This window comes from Podarcis cretensis, assembly GCF_951804945.1.
Source record: "Podarcis cretensis genome assembly, chromosome: 5".
Taxonomy (NCBI): domain Eukaryota; kingdom Metazoa; phylum Chordata; class Lepidosauria; order Squamata; family Lacertidae; genus Podarcis; species Podarcis cretensis.
In genome coordinates, this window is record NC_137174.1 from 44,606,655 (window position 1) to 44,628,717 (window position 22,063).

At 42.2% G+C, this 22,063-nt stretch overlaps 1 protein-coding gene across 2 annotated transcripts in view; it reads left to right on the top strand.

The window, feature by feature from the left end:
- The window catches only part of ADAM12 (ADAM metallopeptidase domain 12), a 191,498-nt gene that overhangs the window by 135,731 nt on the left and 33,704 nt on the right, over nucleotides 1-22,063 (top strand). For both annotated transcript variants that reach the window (XM_079977123.1, XM_079977124.1), the window contains exons 12-13: nucleotides 15,616-15,793; nucleotides 21,621-21,710. In XM_079977123.1, coding sequence (XP_079833249.1) covers nucleotides 15,616-15,793; nucleotides 21,621-21,710 — 268 coding nt within the window. The remainder of the gene's footprint in view (nucleotides 1-15,615; nucleotides 15,794-21,620; nucleotides 21,711-22,063) is intronic.

Sequence of the window (22,063 nt, forward strand, 5' to 3'; positions counted from 1 at the left end):
GTTTTGTAGCTCTCTTCTCTGGTCTTGTGAGTTTTCCAAAGACGAATCAATTTTGTTACACCCATATTGCACAAGGAACATCCTGAGTCAGCATCAATGAATTTAAAAGCGCTGCATCATTTTCATTAGAAATATTGCCAGTCCAAATTGTTTTTGTCTCTGCTAGCCTCCTTAATGGAATTTGTAACTCGTTTCTTTTTCCTGGTTTTTTTTTTTTGGGGGGGGGGAAGGGTGATACTTGGACTTCAGTGGAATGTACAGAATCAGACTATACTTCAAAAAGAATGGAACTAAATCTTAACTAGTTCAATTTGTCTCAATCTTGGCAATTCTGTCTTGTGGCTGCCCCATTTAGGTGAGCCATATTCTTTCCACTTTTTCAAAATACAGCTCTCTATCTCCTTTCCATGAATAAAAAATCTGCTCTGCAACTGTCCTTTAGCTGAACTGAAGACACAGCTGGCAAACACAGTTTTCTTTCTGAATATTCACGGAATTCCATTTCTGCTTTACTGTCTCTCTTTTAAAGGGGAAAAAAAATCAGGTGTTAACGGTAACACAAGTGCCTGCTAATGATAGCCTGGTATACCAATCACATCCAGATGTCAGTTCCATTATAATTTCCATCCTTTCTTCAGTGGGGTTCCACTGCCCTGCTGCTTTGCAATAAAGAAAGCTTTTTTCACTTTTATCTCATTGAAATGTGTTGCTCTCCCCAGGATGCTAAAAATCCTTCATGCTGAATCAGACAGAGCTAAGTTGCTTGTACTTTGCACTAAAGCCCCAGTGACATTTTTGAGGTTGGGCTGTTTTTTTGACTTTGTTCAACAAGCACACTTTTCTTCTAGGAGATTTGATAAATGAGCATTTTAACAAGCCTTGAAAATAAGTGCAGGAAAGTCAGTAGCCCATTACAATCTTAACTGGTCCTCCTGTCCACGCAAATCTTTGCTAAACAACTGTGGTGTAAATAATACAGTTTTGTCAGACTTTACCTGGAGCCTATTCATACCTGGCACTAGTGACCAGGTGAGTAGTATTTAGTAAGTCTGTTTTTTATATAGCATGGAAAAACATCTACCAGAAAGAGTTGTAAAGATTTGTATTCTTGTCTCTTACCAGGGAGATTACTAAACAGTCATTGAGATCTGTTTTGAGGGTTTTGTGAAATACCGGTAACAGGTTTCCTTGAATTGTGTTCTTGGCCTTTCAGGTTGCATGATGGTAAAAGAAAGTGTTATGTCTTTTTGCTGCCCTACCCCTAATGAATATGGAATCGGTGCTCACTCAACACTGCCATGGTGTACATTATTATATAAAGTGCCAGTACATGGTTTAATTGCTAAAATTAAGTTCTCTGATGATCATATCACAGTGTGCTGCATGTGCCCAGTTCTGTGTTAAATGATTTGTGGCTTGTGGGGAGGATCATGACATTTGTGTCATATCGTTTTTATAATGGATTTGAAACTAGTCCTCTTGCAACCTTTTGACCATTGATAATTAGTTGATGGGCTTGTGAGAGAATATGCCTCCCAGTGGAGCATGATTAATTGCCTTCATCTCAGGTTTTTTTGTTTTTGTTCTGATTATTGAATTGGTATTTTCATGGAGAATATTAACCATGAGCTGTATAACACTGGGCAAACTTTGGCTGCAGCTCATGATTTCTCTGGAGAGAGCCAAACCATGAGCCTTGGTTTGGATGACACGTAAGCAAAACGATGGCTTAGCTCAGCAGAACAACCAAAGCAATGACCCACCCCTGCAGGATCCTGCACACTTGCTCATTCATACTAAGCCATAGTGTTACACGTGAATGAGATCAGAGGACATTTAAAGCAGTGTATTTTCTTTGTCAACTAAATGCCTGAAATGTGGTATTATTGAAAATTTTGCTTCGCTGCAGAGTCTTGGGCCTGTCTACATGATTATCTCCCCCACACACTTCTTCTACACATGGTGAAATCACACACACACACACACACACAGAGAGAGAGAGAGAGACCAGGATGATTTAGTTAATTGCTTTCCCATTTTCTTTTGGTTAAAAACTACCATGAATTGACAGGATGCCATTATTTCAACATTTTAAATTACTGAAACAATCGTGTGCAATTAAAGGACAGACAGTGCCCATTTGCTATTATTTAATAATTCAGGGACATTTTAGAGGTCTTTAATTGTTTTTAGGTGAAGAAAAAGTTGTGAGTTTAAGCAGTAGTGTGTCCAGATCTTGCAAGCATTCTCAGCAGATTCCATTATAGTATACAGTGGTGCCCTGCAAGACGAATGCCTCGCAAGAAGAAAAACCCGCTAGACGAAAGGGTTTTCCGTTTTTCGAGGCGCTTCGCAAGACGAATTTCCCTATGGGCTTGCTTCGCAAGACGAAAACGTCTTGCGAGTCTTGCGAGTTTTTCCCCTTTCCCCCCCTTTTTCTAAGCCGCTAAGCCGCTAATAGCGCTAAGCCGCTAATCCGCTAATAGGGATGCTTCGCAAGACGAAAAAACCGCTAGACGAAGAGACTCGCGGAACGGATTATTTTCGTCTTGCGAGGCACCACTGTAATGTCTTGGGGTCAAATAAGGCTACAACTTTGATTGATTACAAATGCAGAGGTTTGGCATAGGCATTGGGTTTAACCAGACCCCCAGCCTGCCTGCTGGAAGTATTTCTGGTAGGATCAACACAGAAAGACAGGAGTATTGTGACATACATCACATAGGAACAACCCCCCCCCCCCCACGGGATCACCGCCAAGGAGTTTCTGAACAACTCCTTCCAGATCCCTTTAACGGGATACCCTTTCCTTCAGAGGGACAGGCAGATGCTACAACCTCCCCTCTGACCAAGACTAAGGCTTACTCAGTGCCTAAACTGCCAAAAGTTTTGACGATTGCTAGGAGGTAGGCAAAATCACCAGGCGAGAGCCAATTGGCCTGGTGCCAAAATTCCTACCTGGTCCCAAATATGGCGACCAACAATGTCCATAGCAAGGTCAAGCACATAACAAGCCTCATACAAGGGAGGGAGGGAGGGAAATCCTACTGGATATGGAGGCAGGGACAGGCCAACTTATATTCCCCAGGGGTGGACCCAAGTGAAGCCTGCAGACCCAGATGGATCTGCCCCTTGGAATGTCCTGCCCCCAAGCCTGCCTGCAAGAGGTGTCCCTCACTGGATCCTGTCAGGGGAGGCAGCACTGGCCTGCAACCCTAATGCACCAACTATCGGCACCTTTTCCTATTATACAGGATAGAAAAGCATTGTTGTGTCTATGAAAATTGAGAAAAGAGCTCTTTCTAAATACTAGAAAAAATAATTTTAAAGAGCTAGAGAATACCCAACAGGCTGTGTAGACTTGGCACTTCTCTGATAGTATTTTAATTCCTGCCAGGCAACATCCCTTTTTGGAACAGAGTGGAGGAAAATAGCACAGTAGTAAACTGAATGCAGGCAGTGTGTTTTTAACGGCCATGTCAGCCATTTATCATAATTCACTTATCGCTAGTACTGGATGTTATGTTTAACGCAACCAATTTAAACACAAGCTAATCTAGTTTGGTTTCTTATCTACAATTTCCTCTAACATTGGCAATAACGACAAAGTATGCTACAACTTCTGCTCTTTTTTTCCATTAATGCAACACTACCATGACCTATGTTTCTCTCTCTTTCATATATGGTTTCCTTTTTCCTTGATTCAGCACTGGATTAACATCAAGTCCTAAACAATAAATTGTGAAACCCAGACCCTCTGCTGTCGAGCTAATTGTTATTAATGAGGTAGCAATCTAAAAGGAAACTGAACAGAAGATGAGCCAGAGGCAAATGCAAAATGATTATAGCAACTCTCCTTGACTGCCTAGTTTCCTACAGGAAAAGTAGTTGCGTACAATTCCCACAAAGCTTTGCATGGCAGATAACTCCTGAATACAGTTAGAATACTGTCAAGGTTGATAAATTGGTTTAGTATTGCTTCACCTTTGCAATGGGAAACGAGGCTCACAATAGACCTCTGGACAAGAAATAACTTTTCCGACTGTACGTTTGTCAAAGTGGAAGCAACTCCTAATAATGTTTTACTTGGCAGTTTTGTGACTGTGGAGATATTAAGCTGTGACAGTATGTCCTGCACAAGGCTGTTAAAAGCTGTTACTTCTTCCTGGAAGTATTTCTGAAATCTTCCAGCTGTTGGTTCTGTCAATACTTTCTGATCAGAATCTTGCATTCTGCATTGTAAATCTGTCCTTCTTACAAAGCTCACAGCTTGAAAAGATAAGCCTCAGTGGTACAGGCCAGATCCATCTTTTTTCTCTGTAAGGTAAATCTTATGGATTGTAGTATTCCCAAGCCAGCATGGATTCATATCCGCCTAAATGAAGCCAATGGTTGCCAACTTCGTTGGGCCCAGGGGTACATTCAGATTTCTGAGAACGTTGTGGGCACCACTCACAAAATGGCCACTGCAAGGTATGACCTAACACAAAATGGTTGCCACAAGGAGTGGCTTGGTTTAATTTTAGAATGATCCCTGCTGTGGTACAGGCAAGATGCTGCTGCTGTTGATGTCTCTGTTCTGTGTCTGCACGGTGCTCCCCCACCCATAAACTTGAGAGCAATTCCTTCTGCAGAATAGGCCACAGAAACATAAGGATAAAGATCATGTCTTTGCACAGTACTCCTCGCACCCATCCTATCAGCCTGAAAAGAACCCCAGCTGTGAGAGAGGCAGCAGAAACATTATGTCTCTGCCTCTACACTGTGCTCCCCCCACCCCCACTTCAATCAACTTGAGAACAGTTCTAACTGGAGCAAAAAGATGGTGGTGGGGGTGAGGATAAGGATAAGAAGTGTGTCTGTCTCTGTGCTGTTTTCCCCCCACCATCAAGTTGGGAACAATTCTTGCTATGGAGAAGGAAGCAAGAACAAGAAAGGCTGGCATCTTACTCCCTGTGATTTAAAACAAAGCCCCCTGAGAGGCCAAACAACTGTCCTCCCCACAAAAATAAATCTTCAAAAAAGTAACAGCACTCACTCCTTGCCACAGTCTTTTCCACACATACAAATTGTGAAGCTGACGCTTAGCCTTCCCTCATCCTATGCAGCTGGAGTGGAAGTAGTGGGCTCTTCCAACTCAAAAAATTGCTGCGTGCAGGAAGGTGGTTCTAGTTTAATACATTTTAGTCTGGTTGCACTGGCCATCTCGGAGGCCACCAAGGAAGGCATTCGTGGGTGCAGGGTTGGCAACCTCTGTGTTAAGCTATTAATGCCACACATCAGTTCAGTTATTTGTGAAAATGACAGGTAATTGGGCTTGTAAAAATTGGTACAAGCATTGAACATGAACTATAGATGGGAAAGCTATGGGAACATTGTGTTCTATTTTATTGATGCTCTAGAGATTAAAACAATAAACAAAAGAGAGTAAAAGTAGATTGGGAGGATAAGTGCAGAGCCATCATTCATCATTCAGTTTTTTTAAATGCAATCTTTGTTCATAATTCTGGTATTTGATAAACATTCCTGAGAAAATTTAATTATTCAGATGTTACAGATATGGCATAGAAGTGAGTTCCCTGTGTACAGCCAAATCTCTAATGCAGCCCACAAAAATGTTCACATGATTGATTGTGTCAGGGGTCATAATTTCATAGAATCATAGAATCATAGAGTTGGAAGAGACCACAAGGGCCATCGAGTCCAACCCCCTGCCAAGCAGGAAACACCATCAGAGCACTCCTGACATATGGTTGTCAAGCCTCTGCTTAAAGACCTCCAAAGAAGGAGACTCCACCACACTCCTTGGCAGCAAATTCCACTGTCAAACAGCTCTTACTGTCAGGAAGTTCTTCCTAATGTTTAGGTGGAATCTTCTTTCTTGTAGTTTGGAGCCATTGCTCCGTGTCCGCTTCTCTGGAGCAGCAGAAAACAACCTTTCTCCCTTCTCTATGTGACATCCTTTTATATATTTGAACATGGCTATCATATCACCCCTTAACCTCCTCTTCTCCAGGCTAAACATGCCCAGCTCCCTTAGCCGTTCCTCATAAGGCATCGTTTCCAGGCCTTTGACCATTTTGGTTGCCCTCCTCTGGACACGTTCCAGTTTGTCAGTGTCCTTCTTGAACTGTGGTGCCCAGAACTGGACACAGTACTCCAGGTGAGGTCTGACCAGAGCAGAATACAGTGGCACTATTACTTCTCTTGATCTAGATGCTATACTCCTATTGATGCAGCCCAGAATTGCATTGGCTTTTTTAGCTGCCGCGTCACACTGTTGGCTCATGTCAAGTTTGTGGTCAACCAAGACTCCCAGATCCTTTTCACATGTACTGCTCTCAAGCCAGGTGTCACCCATCTTGTATTTGTGCCTCTCATTTTTTTTGCCCAAGTGCAATACTTTACATTTCTCCCTGTTAAAATTCATCTTGTTTGTTTTGGCCCAGTTCTCTAATCTGTCAAGGTCGTTTTGAAGTGTGATCCTGTCCTCTGGGGTGTTAGCCACCCCTCCCAGGTTGTGTCATCTGCAAATTTGATCAGGATGCCCTTGAGTCCATCATCCAAGTCGTTGATAAAGATGTTGAATAAGACCGGGCCCAAGACAGAACCCTGTGGCACCCCACTAGTCACTCTTCTCCAGGATGAAGAGGAACCATTGATGAGGAACCCTTTGTGTTCGGTCAGTCAGCCAGTTACAAATCCACTGAGTGGTAGCATAGTCAAGTCCGCATTTTACCAGCTTCTTTACAAGAATATCATGGGGCACCTTGTCAAATGCCTTGCTGAAATCAAGGTAGGCTACATCCACTGCGTTCCCTTCATCTGCCAGGCTTGTAATTCTGTCAAAAAACGATATCAGGTTAGTCTGACATGACTTATTTTTCAGAAATCCATGCTGACTATTGGTGATCACAGTATTCCTTTCTAGGTGCTCACAGACTGTTTGCTTAATGATCTGCTCCAGAATCTTCCCTGGTATTGATGTCAGACTGACTGGGCGGTAATTATTTGGGTCCTCTCTTTTCCCCTTTTTGAAAATAGGGACAACATTTGCTCTCCTCTAGTCTGCCAGGACTTCGCCTGTTCTCCAGGAATTCTCAAAGATGACTGCCAGTGGTTCTGAGATCACATCTGCCAGTTCTTTTAATACTCTTGGATGCAGTTTATCTGGCCCTGGAGACTTGAATACATCTAAACTAGCCAAGTATTCTTGTACTATCTCCTTAGTTATTCTGGGCTGTGTTTCCTCTGCTGAATCATTTGCTCCAAATTCTTCAGGTCGGGCATTGTTTTCTTTATCGGAGAAGACTGAGGCAAAGAAGGCATTGAGGAGTTTAGCCCTTTCTGTGTCCCCTGTTTGCATTTCACCATCTTCTCCTCTGAGTAACCCCACTGTTTCTTTGTTCTTCCTTTTGCTACGAACATACCCATAAAAGCCTTTTTTGTTGCTTTTAACCTCTCTAGCAAGCCTGAGTTCATTCTGTGCTTTAGCTTTTCTGACTTTATGTCTACACGTGCTGGCTATTTGTTTGAATTCCTCTTTGGTGGTTTCCCCCCTTTTCCATTTTTTGTACACATCCTTTTTTAATCTTAACTCAGTTAAAAGTTCTTTAGATAGCCACCCTGGCTTCTTTAGGCACCTTCCATGTTTTCGTCTCATTGGTATTGCCTGAAGTTGTGCTTTTACTATCTCCCTCTTAACAAACTCCCAGCCATCATGAACTCCCTTTCCTTTTAGTATTACTGTCCATGGGATCTCACCCAGCACTTCCCTAAGTTTTATGAAGTCGGCTTTCTTAAAGTCAAGAAATTGAGTCCTAGTATGCTTGGCTGCTCCTTTCCGCTGTATATTAAACTTAAGAAGAGCATGATCACTCGTGCCTAATGATCCTTCCACTTCTACCCCACTAACCAGGTCATCAACATTGGTTAGGACCAGATCTAAAATGGCTGTTCCTCTTGTTGCTTCTCCCACTTTCTGGACAACGAAGTTGTCTGCAAGGCCAGTGAGGAATCTGTTTAACCTTATGCTCTTGGCTGAGTTTGACATCCAGCAAATATCCGGGTAATTGAAGTCCCCCATTACTACTATCTCCCTTCCTTTTGCATGCTTGGCCATCTGTTCCAGGAAGGCATCATCTATGTCCTCCGTTTGGCTTGGTAAACTCCCACAATGAGGTCCCTGTTATTCTTCTCTCCCTTAATTTTGACCCAAATGCTCTCACTTTGGCTTTGAGGTTCTAAATCTTGGATCTCTTCACAGGTATACACATCCCTGACATATAACGCCACTCCTCCTCCTTTCTTGTCTGGTCTGTTTCTCTGAAATAGATTGTATCCCTCCATTATTACATTCCAGTCGTGGGACTTATCCCACCAGGTTTCAGTGATGCCTATTATGTCATATTTAGTTTGCTGTACCAAGAGCTCAAGCTCATCTTGTTTATTTCCCATGCTTTGCGCATTAGTGTACAGACATTGAAGTCCATTAATCATTCCCCCGTGTCTCTTATTTAAGGATTTTTTCCTCCCACCACTAGGTCTGCGTGCTCTTTGCTCCATTTGGTCTATGACATTTGGATGATCATCTTCATCAATTGATAGACTCCTACCTTCAGGAGCACTGTCTCCCTCCCCCACATTAGTCCCCCACATTTGATCATGATGAAGAAAAATCTAAATTCCCAGCTTGTTCATGTCTTTAGAATCCTGCCTGGCGGATGGCACAGGAAATGATCCAAAGTTGGGAAATGGCAGAGGCAGGGAAAGGGTCAAGCACCTCTTTCACTGTCACTAGCAACTTCTCCATTCTATAGGTCAGTATTAGACCACGTATTTTATATGCAAAAGATCCCCGTTCAACCCCTGGGATTTCTAAGTAAGGCTGTAAAAGCACCTTATATGAAACTCTGTTGAGCCTGGATCAGGCTTCCTCAACCTCAGCCCTCCAGATGTTTTTGGCCTACAACTCCCATGATCCCTAGCTAGCAGGACCAGTGGTCAGGGATGATGGGAACTGTAGTCTCAGAACATCTGGAGGGCCAAGGTTAAGGAAGCCTGAGCTAGATGGACCAATGTTCTGACTCCGTTAGGCAGCTTTCCATTGGAAAGAAGGGCTATTGGACTAGAGCGGTTTATATAAAACCTGATGGAATCGTCAGAGGTATTGGGTTTAGAAGGATCCATTTCATGAAGTTAACTCTAGATCCATTCTGTAAGTGTTCTGTGTTACACCTTTTAGAAATCTTTTTTTCTGCCGACAACTTTCATGAATAGATGCTCCGCTAAAATGACATAGCAACAGTTGCAGATAAATCCATCCTAGGTCTTGTATCTTCTCAAAATTCCCAATGTATTTGGCACAAATAAAACTTTTCCATCATAACTGCTGCAGTCCTTAAATATTATCTACTTATTTTTAAGAAACAAGCACTTTAATGTTACCTAATTTTAACTACTGATGGAATGGGGTTTTGTTATGCTTTTAATTTTGAAGCAAGGGTCCGTGTATGCCAGAACAATACTCTTATGTTAATTTCCCCTAAAAAGCCAGACTGACAGGACACATCAATCATGCAAAGGTCTGTGAGATCCAAGGCAGGCACTCCCTCCATCATCCATGAAAGAGTGGTCTGCTGAAAAATCCCCCCATGTTTTTTCAACCATTCTTGATGAGAAAAGAAATTGCATTAAAAATTACCAAAGGGGAGAGAAAATTTTTGATGAAATTATCATGGGTTGGATGCAGGCTTTGGTTGCACTTCCTTTATTTTTGAGGTGGCTAAGGGGTGTTTGTGGGTGTCCTTTCATTCTGTAAATCATCTATGCTGTGGTCTACACTCTGCAGCCTTCTTTGGTGTCTACCCTTCAATTGAAGCCCAGAAGGAAGACATAATGAATCCATAGCTCCTCTCATGAGGCTTTTTTTTAGATCAGGAAGTGTGGGCAACAAGGAATGCTGGTAGAGTGCTAGAGAAATGCTTACTTGAAAGGAAATCACACACAGAACTCTCAGACACCTTGAAACTATAAGGTAAGCTATAAACCCCCATCACTGAAATTGTCAACTATCCTTGAGAATGAGGCAAAAACAACAACAACAACAACAACAACACCCCCAAAAAACCCAGAAGCCCCTTTCATAGAGTCATAGAGAGATAAACTTCTTTGTGAAATTGGGAGACAGATTTTAGCACAGTACTTCCATGAAATTCCTATGTTGCTGTCAGGGAACTGCCATCAGAGCCAGAGGGAGACAGTGGGCTCCGGAGGGGTTCCAGAGAGCGTCCCGGGATGGGGAGAGGCAGCCCATCTTCTGGGGAAGAGAATCAGCGTAGCACCAGTGGAGAAGGGAGGCAGATGGGGGAATCGGCGAGGCGGTCCCATGACTCCTTGCCAGGGACCAGCGGGGAGAGTAAGGGTCCTCCGCTGCCTACACCCTCCTTGCGCAGAAGGCTTCCGCGCAGGGAGAGTAGGAGGAGACTAGGCGTCAAAGAGCTTCTTTGCTGGAAGAAGTTCAAGAAACGCCCACTGACGGATTCTGCCAGTGACTGAGGCAGCCACAGGTGAGTAGCTATCCGGACAGAATATTTTGGTGCCTCGACTAACTGATGGTAACCAAAGCAATACACAGTTTGTGGAAGTCCTGTTTGGAACGTATTCATCTTCTTGTTTTTAATGCTACACAATCGGCAAGGGGCCCAGTGACCGCCAACAAACGGGCTGCCAACATGTATGGCTGAGCATCTGTGCTCTTGTCCTGGCTGCTGTTTTTGTAAAGAGCTGCCAGGATTCCGATGGAGCAGCAACAGCTCTTTGTGTAGGGAAAGCTAGCTCTAATTGGCTTTGTCACGGCTGGCTGCCAGTTTCAAATCAGCCAATAATAATAGCAATCTCAATTTCCATATTTTATTATATGATTATTTGTTATTTCCCCCTCTACCCCCATCCATAGGGCTGGAAACCCTTTACCAGACAGACCGTGGAGACTGGTTTTTGTATTCCTGACGCTTCCCCCAGCGTAGTAATTCATAGGTTAGGGGGAGCAGCATTAGTAGATATAACAGATGGGTCTTGTTCTTGACTTTCCCCCTTCTATTGGCCTATTGTGCAAAAGCAAAGTCACTTTATTTTTATTAAAGTGATACATACATACCTGATCCTATACTGTTCAGATGGACTGTGGATTCTTCCTCCGGGCTCAGCCTATGAGGATAATTTTGCCATAAAGATCCCTTCTGCCTAAAGCCCATATCATCCTACTAATGTCTTAAATTTCTACTACTTAAGTCTTGCCTAGATGCTGAATATAGTGTTTTGTTAAGGGTCAAAAGCAGTGTGGGCGTGCCTTGCCCAGCAGCAGATATCTGTTTCTTCCTGTCTTACAAGAATAATGTAATAAACTCTCTATCCTTCCCCCTTATCTTCAATATGGGCATATGGAGCTCCTTTATTACCTCATTTCCCTTTTGTTATACTGTTGCAGAAGTGTGCACTATATAAAAGGAGTCCTTAAAAGTTAATTAATATGTATGGTTCCATTTAAAAAAATGCTCCTTAAGCTACAATTTTAGTGCATCTCAGATGCTTTAGTTGAAATAAAGTCACCCCATCCGACTTTATGGAATAATTCATTCATATACTTTCGGCTTCAGATTTCACATGCTCATCTCCTGTTTATTGTGAGGTTATTTATTTCAAAACAAAATGTTTTGAGTGGATCTGTGCTTTCTTTGGTAACTAGTGAATATGGCACTGATGTCAGCTGAGGAAATCAGTGTCAAGGACAGGAAAGGCCAGAATTTGAATGGCTCTGTTGCTTCAAAATAGGAAACAGCTTGAGTTCTTTTAAGGTGAAGAGAATTTGCATTAGTTAGCAGTGACACTCTGTGGTCACCAGTATAGGCCAAAGGACCTATTGCCCCATTGATGGTCACATGAAACGTTTATAAGCAGGAGTGAGCGAATCTGTATGCACTTGGAGAGGGTGGTCATAATTGTTTAATGTTCATTGTGGAAACACTCGCTGGTTCTTATATTTTTTCTGATTTAGTGATTACCAACAATATTTCTGTTGTTCATTTGGTTTCTATTTCACATACCTATCAAACCAGTATTTGCACACTGGAATACGTTTATAATGTCAAGAGTGGCCTTTGTCATCCTAAACACCTGTTTGGATGAAAATTAATGAATTTAAATTTGATGCTTTAAATTATATGCACACACATACACGTTTGTGTGTTTTTTAAAAAACCAAGTTTCGTCTCTAAAAAGTTTCACTTTTTGAGATTAACCTGGTTTTAAAATGAATTTGTACGAAAAAACTATTGTTGTGGCTTTTGAAGCAATTTTTGTACTGCTTAATATGTAAAGTATGAATATATAAAAATGATAATAATAATAATTTATTTGTACCCCACCCATCTGGCTGGGTTTCCCATTGAAAGTCTCTTAAGATGGAATCATTCCTAACATTGACTTCAATGTCAAAGAGTAAAGTATGGGACCCACTCTTAAATTAGTAATAAATTTCACAAGAAAACAATTATTTTCTATTTATTACTGTGGGCTCCTTACTAGACCCAGAAATTAGCAAATCAACTAGAAACTAGCAAATCATCACAGGAATTAAGTTTCCTGGTGATGCATTTTTGTAGTTCACCCAGGATCATCCACTGACTCCATATAAATGAACTTGCAGTCCAGCTTATGGCTTATGAGAGCCAGTGTGGTGTAGTGGTTAAGAGTGGTAGACTTGTAATCTGGTGAACCGGGTTCACTTCCCCGCTCCTCCACATGCAGCTGCTAGGTGACCTTGGGCTAGTCACACTTCTCCGAAGTCTTTTAGCCTCACTCACCTCATAGAGTGTTTGTTGTGGGGGAGGTAGGGAAAGAAGATTGTTAGCCGCTTTGAGACTCCTTAGGGTAGTGATAAAGCGGGATATCAAATCCAAACTCTTCTTCTTCTTCTTTTTCTTCTTCTTCTTCCAACTACCTGAGCTCTTCCATGTGTTGAGAACTGGGGTCCCCCCCCATATTTCTGACTCTCGCCAACCAAAAGCATGGCTAAGTCACTTTCCATCTTGTAGAGAAATGCTATTTTGTCCAGTACTACCTACTATGCTTTACTTATGAAAGATCTTTTTGACATTTGTTACAATCCCATGCATATTTATTCGGAAGTAAATTTCAGTTTGTTTACTTGGAACTTCTTTCTAAATAAGTGCATATAATTACAGGCTTTGCCATCAAGTGAGAAATCGTGCCTCATTTGAATGTGCACTACCTCTTCCACACTCCATCTTAAAACTTACCTAATGCAGAAATGAATTGTTTTACTTATTTATTTATTTATTTATTTAAGCAGGGGTTGGAGAGCTATCTGTCATGGATGCTTTAGCTGAGATTCCTGCATTGCAAGGGGTTGGACTAGATGACCCTATGATTTGTATATATTTATAGCCACCTTTCCTCCAAGCAGCTCAAGATGGCATATATTGTTCTCTTCATCCCCGTTCTATCTTAACGAAAGCCCTGTGAAGTACGTTAAGCTGAGAGACTGTGATTTGCCCAAGGTTACTTGATGAACCTCATGGCTGAGATGAGATTTGAACTCTAGTCTCCCAGGTCCTAGTCCAACAAACAGTACACCATTCTACCAGCCAACTTTTTTTCTCTTCCCACTTCTCTCCCTATATTGTAAAATTAAATCATACTGTAACGTATCATTCATGAGATCCAAATTACGTATCTGTGTTGCTCTGGAAATGCTTTAACTTCTGCTACCACTTAGGATTGCAGGTGATTCTTTTTCTTTAGCTAAAATATACCCTTAATTGCTTAGCAACTCTTGAGCACTGAATTCTCCTCTGTCTGTAATATAAGAAATAACTATTGATTCATTAAACTTTTTGATTTAGCAGCATGGGAATTCTCCTCACTATCTTATTTCCCTGTTTAAGACTGCATCCTGTTCTTAATAATATATGATTGATAGAAAACTGTGGCGGACAGCAGAGCCAGACCAAAGTCTGGTGATGCAGTCCCCTTGAAATTCCACCATAGTGCTGGAGCCTCTCTCTGATGGGCTACAGAGTCCACCAGCCACAGAGGGGGCAGGAACAGCACTTTGGGGGGGAAGAATAAAAGGAGCAGTTTCTGAGTTGGAGAGAGACAGGGCTGGATTTAAGATGAGAGATAGGGATGGATTTGAGAAGAGGAATAGGATTTGATTTGAGATGTTAGACAGGTTTCAGGTTGGGAAATAGGGAGAACTGGTTCTGACTCTGGTCTGGCTCTGCTGTCCATCAAAAAAAAAAAAAAACATTTAGGGAACAAAGCCCAGTCATTATCAAGCTGGCTGGCGCCCTACACGGCCATAGTGTGGAATTGTTGCCTGAATGCAGAGAGGAAGTCAGTGGGTTCCAGAGTCTAGGGAAATAAGACAGTTTGTCTTTTATTTGCCAGATGGTTGTGATAGAGGAGGGAGAAAGGTTGTTTTCTGCTGCTCCAGAGAAGCGGACACGGAGCAATGGTTCCAAACTACAAGAAAGAAGATTCCACCTAAACATTAGGAAGAACTTCCTGACAGTAAGAGCTGTTTGACAGTGGAATTTGCTGCCAAGGAGTGTGGTGGGGTCTCCTTCTTTGGAGGTCTTTAAGCAGAGGCTTGACAACCATATGTCAGGAGTGCTCTGATGGTGTTTCCTGCTTGGCAGGGGGTTGGACTCGATGGCCCTTGTGGTCTCTTCCAACTCTATGATTCTATGATTCTATCATCCACACCTAATATAATCACAGGGCATCACAGTGTGCACTTTGGCATCCTATACAGTGTCTGTGGCATGGTGTCCTTGCAAACATCCTGATGCAGCTGGCATTGAGCTGAAGGACTCTCAAAAGTTTTTATCTCACTCACAATTAACAAAGTGGCAAGCTTCCAGTGGGACTGCGGAGAATATTTGCAGAAACAAAAAGATAGAGTTACAAGACATATTAACATCACAAGATCAGTGTATACTAAAATATTTGGGGTGCTTTTTGAATATCGAATATATAGCCATAGGAGCAACAATCAGCAGCCGAACCAGTCCAAGCATTTGGATTGGACTCTCCCGCCACATTCTCTATAGACCCCCCACTCCCCTTCATTCTACCTCTCTCCCACTGAATCTGATTTTTCATTCCCTCCATGCCCCATAACATCCCACACTGTATAACCTACCCTGGGGTTTGTGGGACGAAAATATTGTAGCAAGGGGTAGATACCCATGAGTGGTTTTGGACTGGGAGCATTTAAGGAAGCTCTGGCATTCATTATGTTTAATCTGTTTATGTTTATTATCATAATGGTTATCAGTATAATGAGTGCTGTTTGAGAAATATTAGCATTAGTTGCCATAACTATGTGTGCACTATACCAGCCTCTGGCACAATGACATTTGATTCCCTTCTGTTCATTTCTTGGGACACATTACGATGATGCCGTAGAATTTGCTAGGAGTGTTGTGTTATGGAACATCTTGTCTCCGAATTCAAACCCATAATTCTTTGATAATGGTAATTTTTTTTCCTTCTGTCTCCCCTGTTCCTACCCCTTCTTCCCCCCAGCTACCCATTTCCTATGATGTTTAGCAGCTGCAGCAAGAAAGACCTGGAAAGCAGCTTGGAGAAAGGAGTGGGGATGTGCCTATTCAACCTGCCTGAAGTTAAAGAATCTTTTGGTGGCCCAAAGTGTGGGAATGGCTATGTAGAAGAAGGAGAGGAGTGTGACTGTGGGGAACCTGAGGTAGGACTGTCTGTCGTGACTGCTTTAAAAGAAGACTCGAAATTTCAATTTAGAATATCAAGTCATATCAGTCCTTAGGCATCACTATTCTCCAGTCTCGGTATTCCTTGAATGCTTGTCTAAATACAAAAGCCATGCAGTGTTTTCGAAAAGACTGCAGGCTGGTATTCTGGTACTCTTCCTCAACCAAGAAGAGCCTGCTGTATGTTGTGCCCAGCATGCTGAAATATACTCAGAGTCGAGTGTGAATTTAATGCACTTTATTCAGCTCATAGTAGCAATGAATGAAACTTTCCCCAAAATGTCTAGCTATATATACATTATTTACACAATGGGCCCCGTGTGATTGGCTAATTCCAGGCTGCTCCTGTAGGCCAATCAGGTTGCGGATTCACCTCCTTCAGGAACCTGATTGGCTGCTCCTGCGGGCCAATCAGGTCGCTGATTCACTTTCACCTGGAGCTGGATTGGGTGGCTCCTCCAGGCCAATCAGACTGCTGCATTCTGGATCCTATTGTTCTAGGATTCAGCTCAGTACATAACACATGCCCAGTGAAAAGGCTTGTTATGCCAACATCTCTTCTTCCTTTTCCATGGCTGCCCAAGACAAGGAAAGTGACTACTCCTCTGACTTCATTCTGCCAGGGAAGAGACCTACCCTTCCTTCATATAGATGTCGGCATTAAAAGTTGATACTGTATTTCTCTCCCAGATTATCATAACTAAATATACCAGAGAATTATGGATTTGTCTTCTCCTGTAAGCATAGTTATATGCATAATAGACTGAAAGACATTGAAATAGCAAGAAATTGCATAGCTTTCCCATACAGTTTATTGAATTGATCAAGCCATAAGGATTTCCTGACAGCATACTCATTCTTCTGGGTAGCAAAGCATGAGAAGTAGGTTTATCTGCTTGTTTAAAGTCAATAGAGTATCTGTAGCTTTCACATTCATTCTAGCCCAGTTATCTTTCACTTTTTCACTCCTCAGTGTTACTGATACCTTTTAAAGTAGAAACCGTTAATATTGCCATGAAGCAGTTTGAACTGTGGCTTCTTCCTTTGTTTTGTTAAATTCCTTGGGAAATGGTGGCTCACTTGTGATTGGTTTTAGTCCCAGTCTTCCACTGTAATCTATGTGGTACCAGCATATCCAGTACATTAGTTTTGCATTAGCTATGTAATTTAAATTGGATCAGCACATCAATACCACTCTAATCTTTGAGTGCATCATGTTGTTCTGTGTGTAACTCTGCATGAAGCTTGCATACAAATCTGTTTTTCATTAGCCAGTGCAGAGGTTGAGGAGTTTTCTTCTATGAGGGGTTGTGACCCATGGGAAGAATTCAGTCAGGAGCTAAAAAAACAATGTTGGGCAGAGTCAGAGCCAAAGGTGAAGAGAACCAGAATACATTTAACGTGTCACCTGCAAGAGAATTCTGCAATGCAAATTTTATGCGAGGAAGATTTGTTAACTAGTGAAATGTCAAAGGCTAAATATAAGCAGCTCACCACATATTAGAGCTGCAATAGTGAATTATTGGTTCGCCTTTCTAGCCATGAGATATCTTTATTCCGTTTGCATTTTTATGGCTTTCCCACTTCTTCTCATATTCTGATCTTCCCATCTCTTTGCCTAGATAAGAGACCCTGTCTGCCTGTGGGGTAGCTGTACTTAGTGTCCAGTTCACAGCCACCATAGGTGGAACAAAAGGATGAGGAAGAGGGGCAGAAATGCTTGCTCTGTACGGCCTCTCACTCACCCTTCAGGTCTCGCTGATACTGTTTCAATTGATTGCATTTTTTCACTTGCTTTAGCGGGGGACTTCTTTATCTTTTCTCTGTTCTCCTTGGCTCAGTGCTGCATCATACCTCCATCATGATATTAAGGCTTAGGTGAGAAGAAGACAGGCTACAGTCTAGGCCAGGTGGTAGGGGGAGCCACCAGAGTGGTTTGATGCCATATGTCAGATGGAATTTGGTCATGGGTCACATCTACCCCCAGCGGTATACCTAGGGTCCCTTGAGCCTTTGACAAAGAGCTGTATCAGTGGCCCCCAGCAAGGAAAAAAAATCACTTTACTGCAATAGCTGCATTAGAAATTACTACATTTTCCATGACCCTAGTACTCAAAACCTTGGCAAGCCTTGTAAACTGGAATACAGGCTAGGTTCTGAAGTATTTTGGGGTGTGATTTATTTATTTTTAAAAGGCAAATTTTCCGGTGGGTGTCAGTCCAAAATACTTGCGAAGTAATGCTCCCTCTGTGTGTGCCCTAATCAATATATAGGGCATGTTGTTTATACAGTCATACCACTTGTTACTTTTGCTTCAGGTTGCGCATTTTCAGGTTGCGTCCCACGGCGACCTGGAAGTACCGGAAAGGGTTACTTCCGGGTTTCGCCGCATGTGCAGACGTGCAAAATGACATAATGCACAGAAGCAGCGAATCACGGCACACGCGGACGCGGGTTGCATTCTGCTCATGTTGCGAACGGGGCTTTGGAACAAGAGGTACCACTGTATACATACAAGGTTAGGCAAGGCTTGTAAAGGCTGGCCTACTCAGAAAGAAGTTCCAAGGAGTTCAATGGGGTTTACTCTCAGGTTCAGTGGATAGGATCGCTGCCTAAATGCACAAACCTACTCGGGCATAAGTCCCACTCAGTTAATGGGGGTTTTACTTCCTAGTAAATGGGATTAGCATTGCCACCAGTCAATCTCCAGTGGTGATTTTTGCAGGGCAGGCAGGCCTGGGTCCCTAACAAGAGCCAGTTTCACCCTAACCCGTACCCCAAATCTACTGAAATGAAATAATATTCAAACAGCAGTCTAGCAGACACTAGTTTTTTTCCCCAATAAGAAAGATTAACCCCGATTCACCTTATTGATTCCAGGGTATGAGAGGAAGAAACCTGTTGACTGTTGGTGAACTTTAAGTGTTAAAATCACATTTCTACAAAAACAATGAGAGCTTTTGCATTCATAACTTTCTTGTAAGCTCCTTAGAAAGATTCTGCAGTTGCTTCTGAAGGTCTTCTTTTGCCAGGTTGCCTGATACATTTTAGTTTGAGGTATGCTCATTGAATAGGATCTTTTGAGGATGAGATAAACTAATTTTCCTGCATCTACGTAAATAAGAGATGAGGCAAATTCTACCATCGCCACCAGAATCCAGCCAGAACCACAGTTTACAATGGAAGTAGAAGCACTTTCTGACTGGATCAAATATATAGCTTTCCAGTGGAAGTATAGGGAGCCCATCCCTGCAAAGCAGGGCAAGTGTGCCTTACCTACCCCTCCATCTCACATGCAGATTCTCTTTTCACATCTCCCTCATGTACTTGCTTTCACCTGGAAAAAAAATAAATTACATATACCCTCTGCCTTGAGCCCAGCCAAGGGACTGTAGCAGATTTATTTATGTAGTACATTTCTATCCCACTGTTCCCCATGAGGAAACACAAGGAAGCACACATGTGATTCCTAGGTAGTGTCCCATCCAGGCACAAACCTGCTCCACTTCAGCAAGGTTCTTGACTATGTGCCTGCAGGTTATGTTCTGGGATATCGATTCCCATCGGCCTGACAGTTGAGATGTAGCCATGGTGGCGGCGGTGGAAATTTTTAAATGGGTATTTTTAATACTACTTGTAAAACCCTTGGAGATTTTATTACAGTCAAGAAGTATATATATTTCGTTAAATTAAATAAAAATAAAATACTTCAGAGTTTCGGTGGAGCAGAATGGCTTTTGTTCTACTTTCTGCCAAATCTCACTAGATTGAAATTTGAATTTAATGTCAATCGATTGCCATTCTCTGTGACCTTGAAATGTAAGTTTTCCATTTATCAAGGCTAAACTGACCCATTCTATTTGACCAAGGACTACAAATAAGGACTTAGTAAGACAAAATCCAAGAAAATGAAATTATGCCCCCCCCAAAGGGTTACATATAGAAAGGAAAAAAAGCTACCAGCAAACCTTGTTTCATTACGTTTTACTTTGCAGTGAAATGTATTGCACTTTGCAGATACTGCTCCGCTTACAGGGGAAGGAAGCCCTTCACTCCCACCCCTCTTTTGGCCATGGGAGTGAAGCTGGCCAGGGCTGGAGCCGGGTTTCCCTGCTCCCACCCCTGTAGCCAGGTGGGGCTTGGCTTAATAGAACACACTATAGTGTAAACATAACTTTTATACGCACTGGTAAACCAAAAAAATGTGTGACTCACTTTATTGCAATATTCACTTTATCATGGTGGTCTGGAACCGAACCCACAATATCTCCAAGGTATGCCTGTATATTTGGCTCAGAAGTTCCATGCGGGAATGGATCTATCCTTTGTATATGAAACTCAAAGCAACTTGGCACTGTATAAGTAAAATTTATAAATAATGATAAAGATTAAGGCTGGGGATAACTAAATAGGCAGCACTTCTAAGGGACGTGTGAAGGTTACAGTGAATAACAAACTCAAGTGTGTGATACTCTGGTGAGAAAGGCTAATCTGCTTTCAAGTTGCATTAACAGAAGCATCATTTCCTAGACTCATGAAACAATAGTACTCCTCTGCTCAGCTCAGTTAAGAGATTAGATCTCATTTAAGTACTGTGCCACTTCTGATCAGCACAAGATAAATTGGAGACAGTTCAGAGGAGAATGGTAATGCTTATAAAGTTCTAGAAGAAAATCACAGAAATGCCTAGTTCTTACTGAGAAAGCTAAGTGTCGGGGGGGAATGTTCTAGTATTCTCCATGAAACCTAGTTTTTTGAATTCAGGACTGTTTTTTATGTGGAAGAAAATTCAGCAGTTGTTCCCCTGCCTGCCACAGTCTAGACATATGCTTAGAACCAGACCAAACAGAATCTGAATGTGGTGTATTTAGTTCAGAGAAAAGAAAAAGGGCAGAGAACAATTGTGTGATGGTTGGTGAACACTGAAGAAATGAAGCTTTAAAATGAGACACCCAAGGTTAAACAGCAAGCGAGTCGTCCTAAACTTCTAAAAGCAGCTATAGGTGAGATCATGGGGCTAGAGAAAGGTGACAGAAACTTTGCCTCAGCTCACACTTTTAGAGCCTAGTGTGGCCACTCATGGAAGCCCATGTGGTTCCTGGCAGGCTTGAAAGCCAGTGGGAATTGTGCTGAGGTAGGAACCTAGGAAGCTGCCTTTGGTCCATCTCTAGGACAATATTGTCTACCCTGACTGGCTGACGGGCTTCCAGGGTTTCAGGCAGGAGTCTTTCCCAACCCTTGCTGAAGATGTTGAAAATTGAACCTGGATTTTCTGCACAAGTTAAGAGTTGGACTGGGTGATTCTGCAACTTTGTGCTTCCTTGCTTACAAGGATGTTTTACAATATTGAATGCTTTTCCAGAATGAGGAGACAGAATACAGTGGTATCTCTAGTTACAAACTTAATTTGTTCTGGAGGTCCGTTCTTAACCTGAAACTGTTCTTAACTAGAGGCGTGCTTTCACTAATGGGGCCTTTTGCTGCCGCTGTGCCGCCGGCACACAATTTCCGTTCTCATCCTGGGGCAAAGTTCTCAACTTGAGGTAACTCTTCCAGGTTAGCGGAGTTTGCAACCTAAAGCGTTTGTAACCTGAGGCATTTGTAACTCGAGGGACAACTGTACTATTTATATTTCAAAACATTTCAGGAGGTGGGAAAAGAAAGAATGGAATATAGTTCAGCGCACAAGCAGTGTGTTCTTTAGCCTAAATGCAGAGAATCGGGTGGTCATATGGATCCCAGTCGATCTCTATGTACATATTCCTGCCTATTGTAATTCTTAGGTTTTATTGGCTTCTTTTTTAGGAATGTACAAATGAATGCTGTAATGCTACTACTTGCACTTTAAAACCAGGAGCAGTATGTGCCCATGGGCTTTGCTGTGAAGACTGCAAGGTGAATTTTCCTGCTTCCTAATTCATGTGGGGTGGGCAGGCCTCCATAACAATCTTCATGCCGTGTGAAACATGCATTGCTATGTGAGCTATTATGCATTGTCAGTGGAATATACTTGGTACTCAAGAGGTTCATTGGCCTATAGCTGCACCACTGAAAACGTATCTATTGCTGCTGCTGCTGCTGCTTTTTTTAAAAAAAATCAATGCAGCACTTCTTCTCCTAAAAGACAATGTGTATTTTTTTTTATTTTATGCATAAATTGACAGTATTAAAAAGCAGCCTTAAAAGTTTATGTCCACTTAAATAATTCCACCACTGCAGAGTCAGCTGAAGTTTTAACTTGTGTGCTT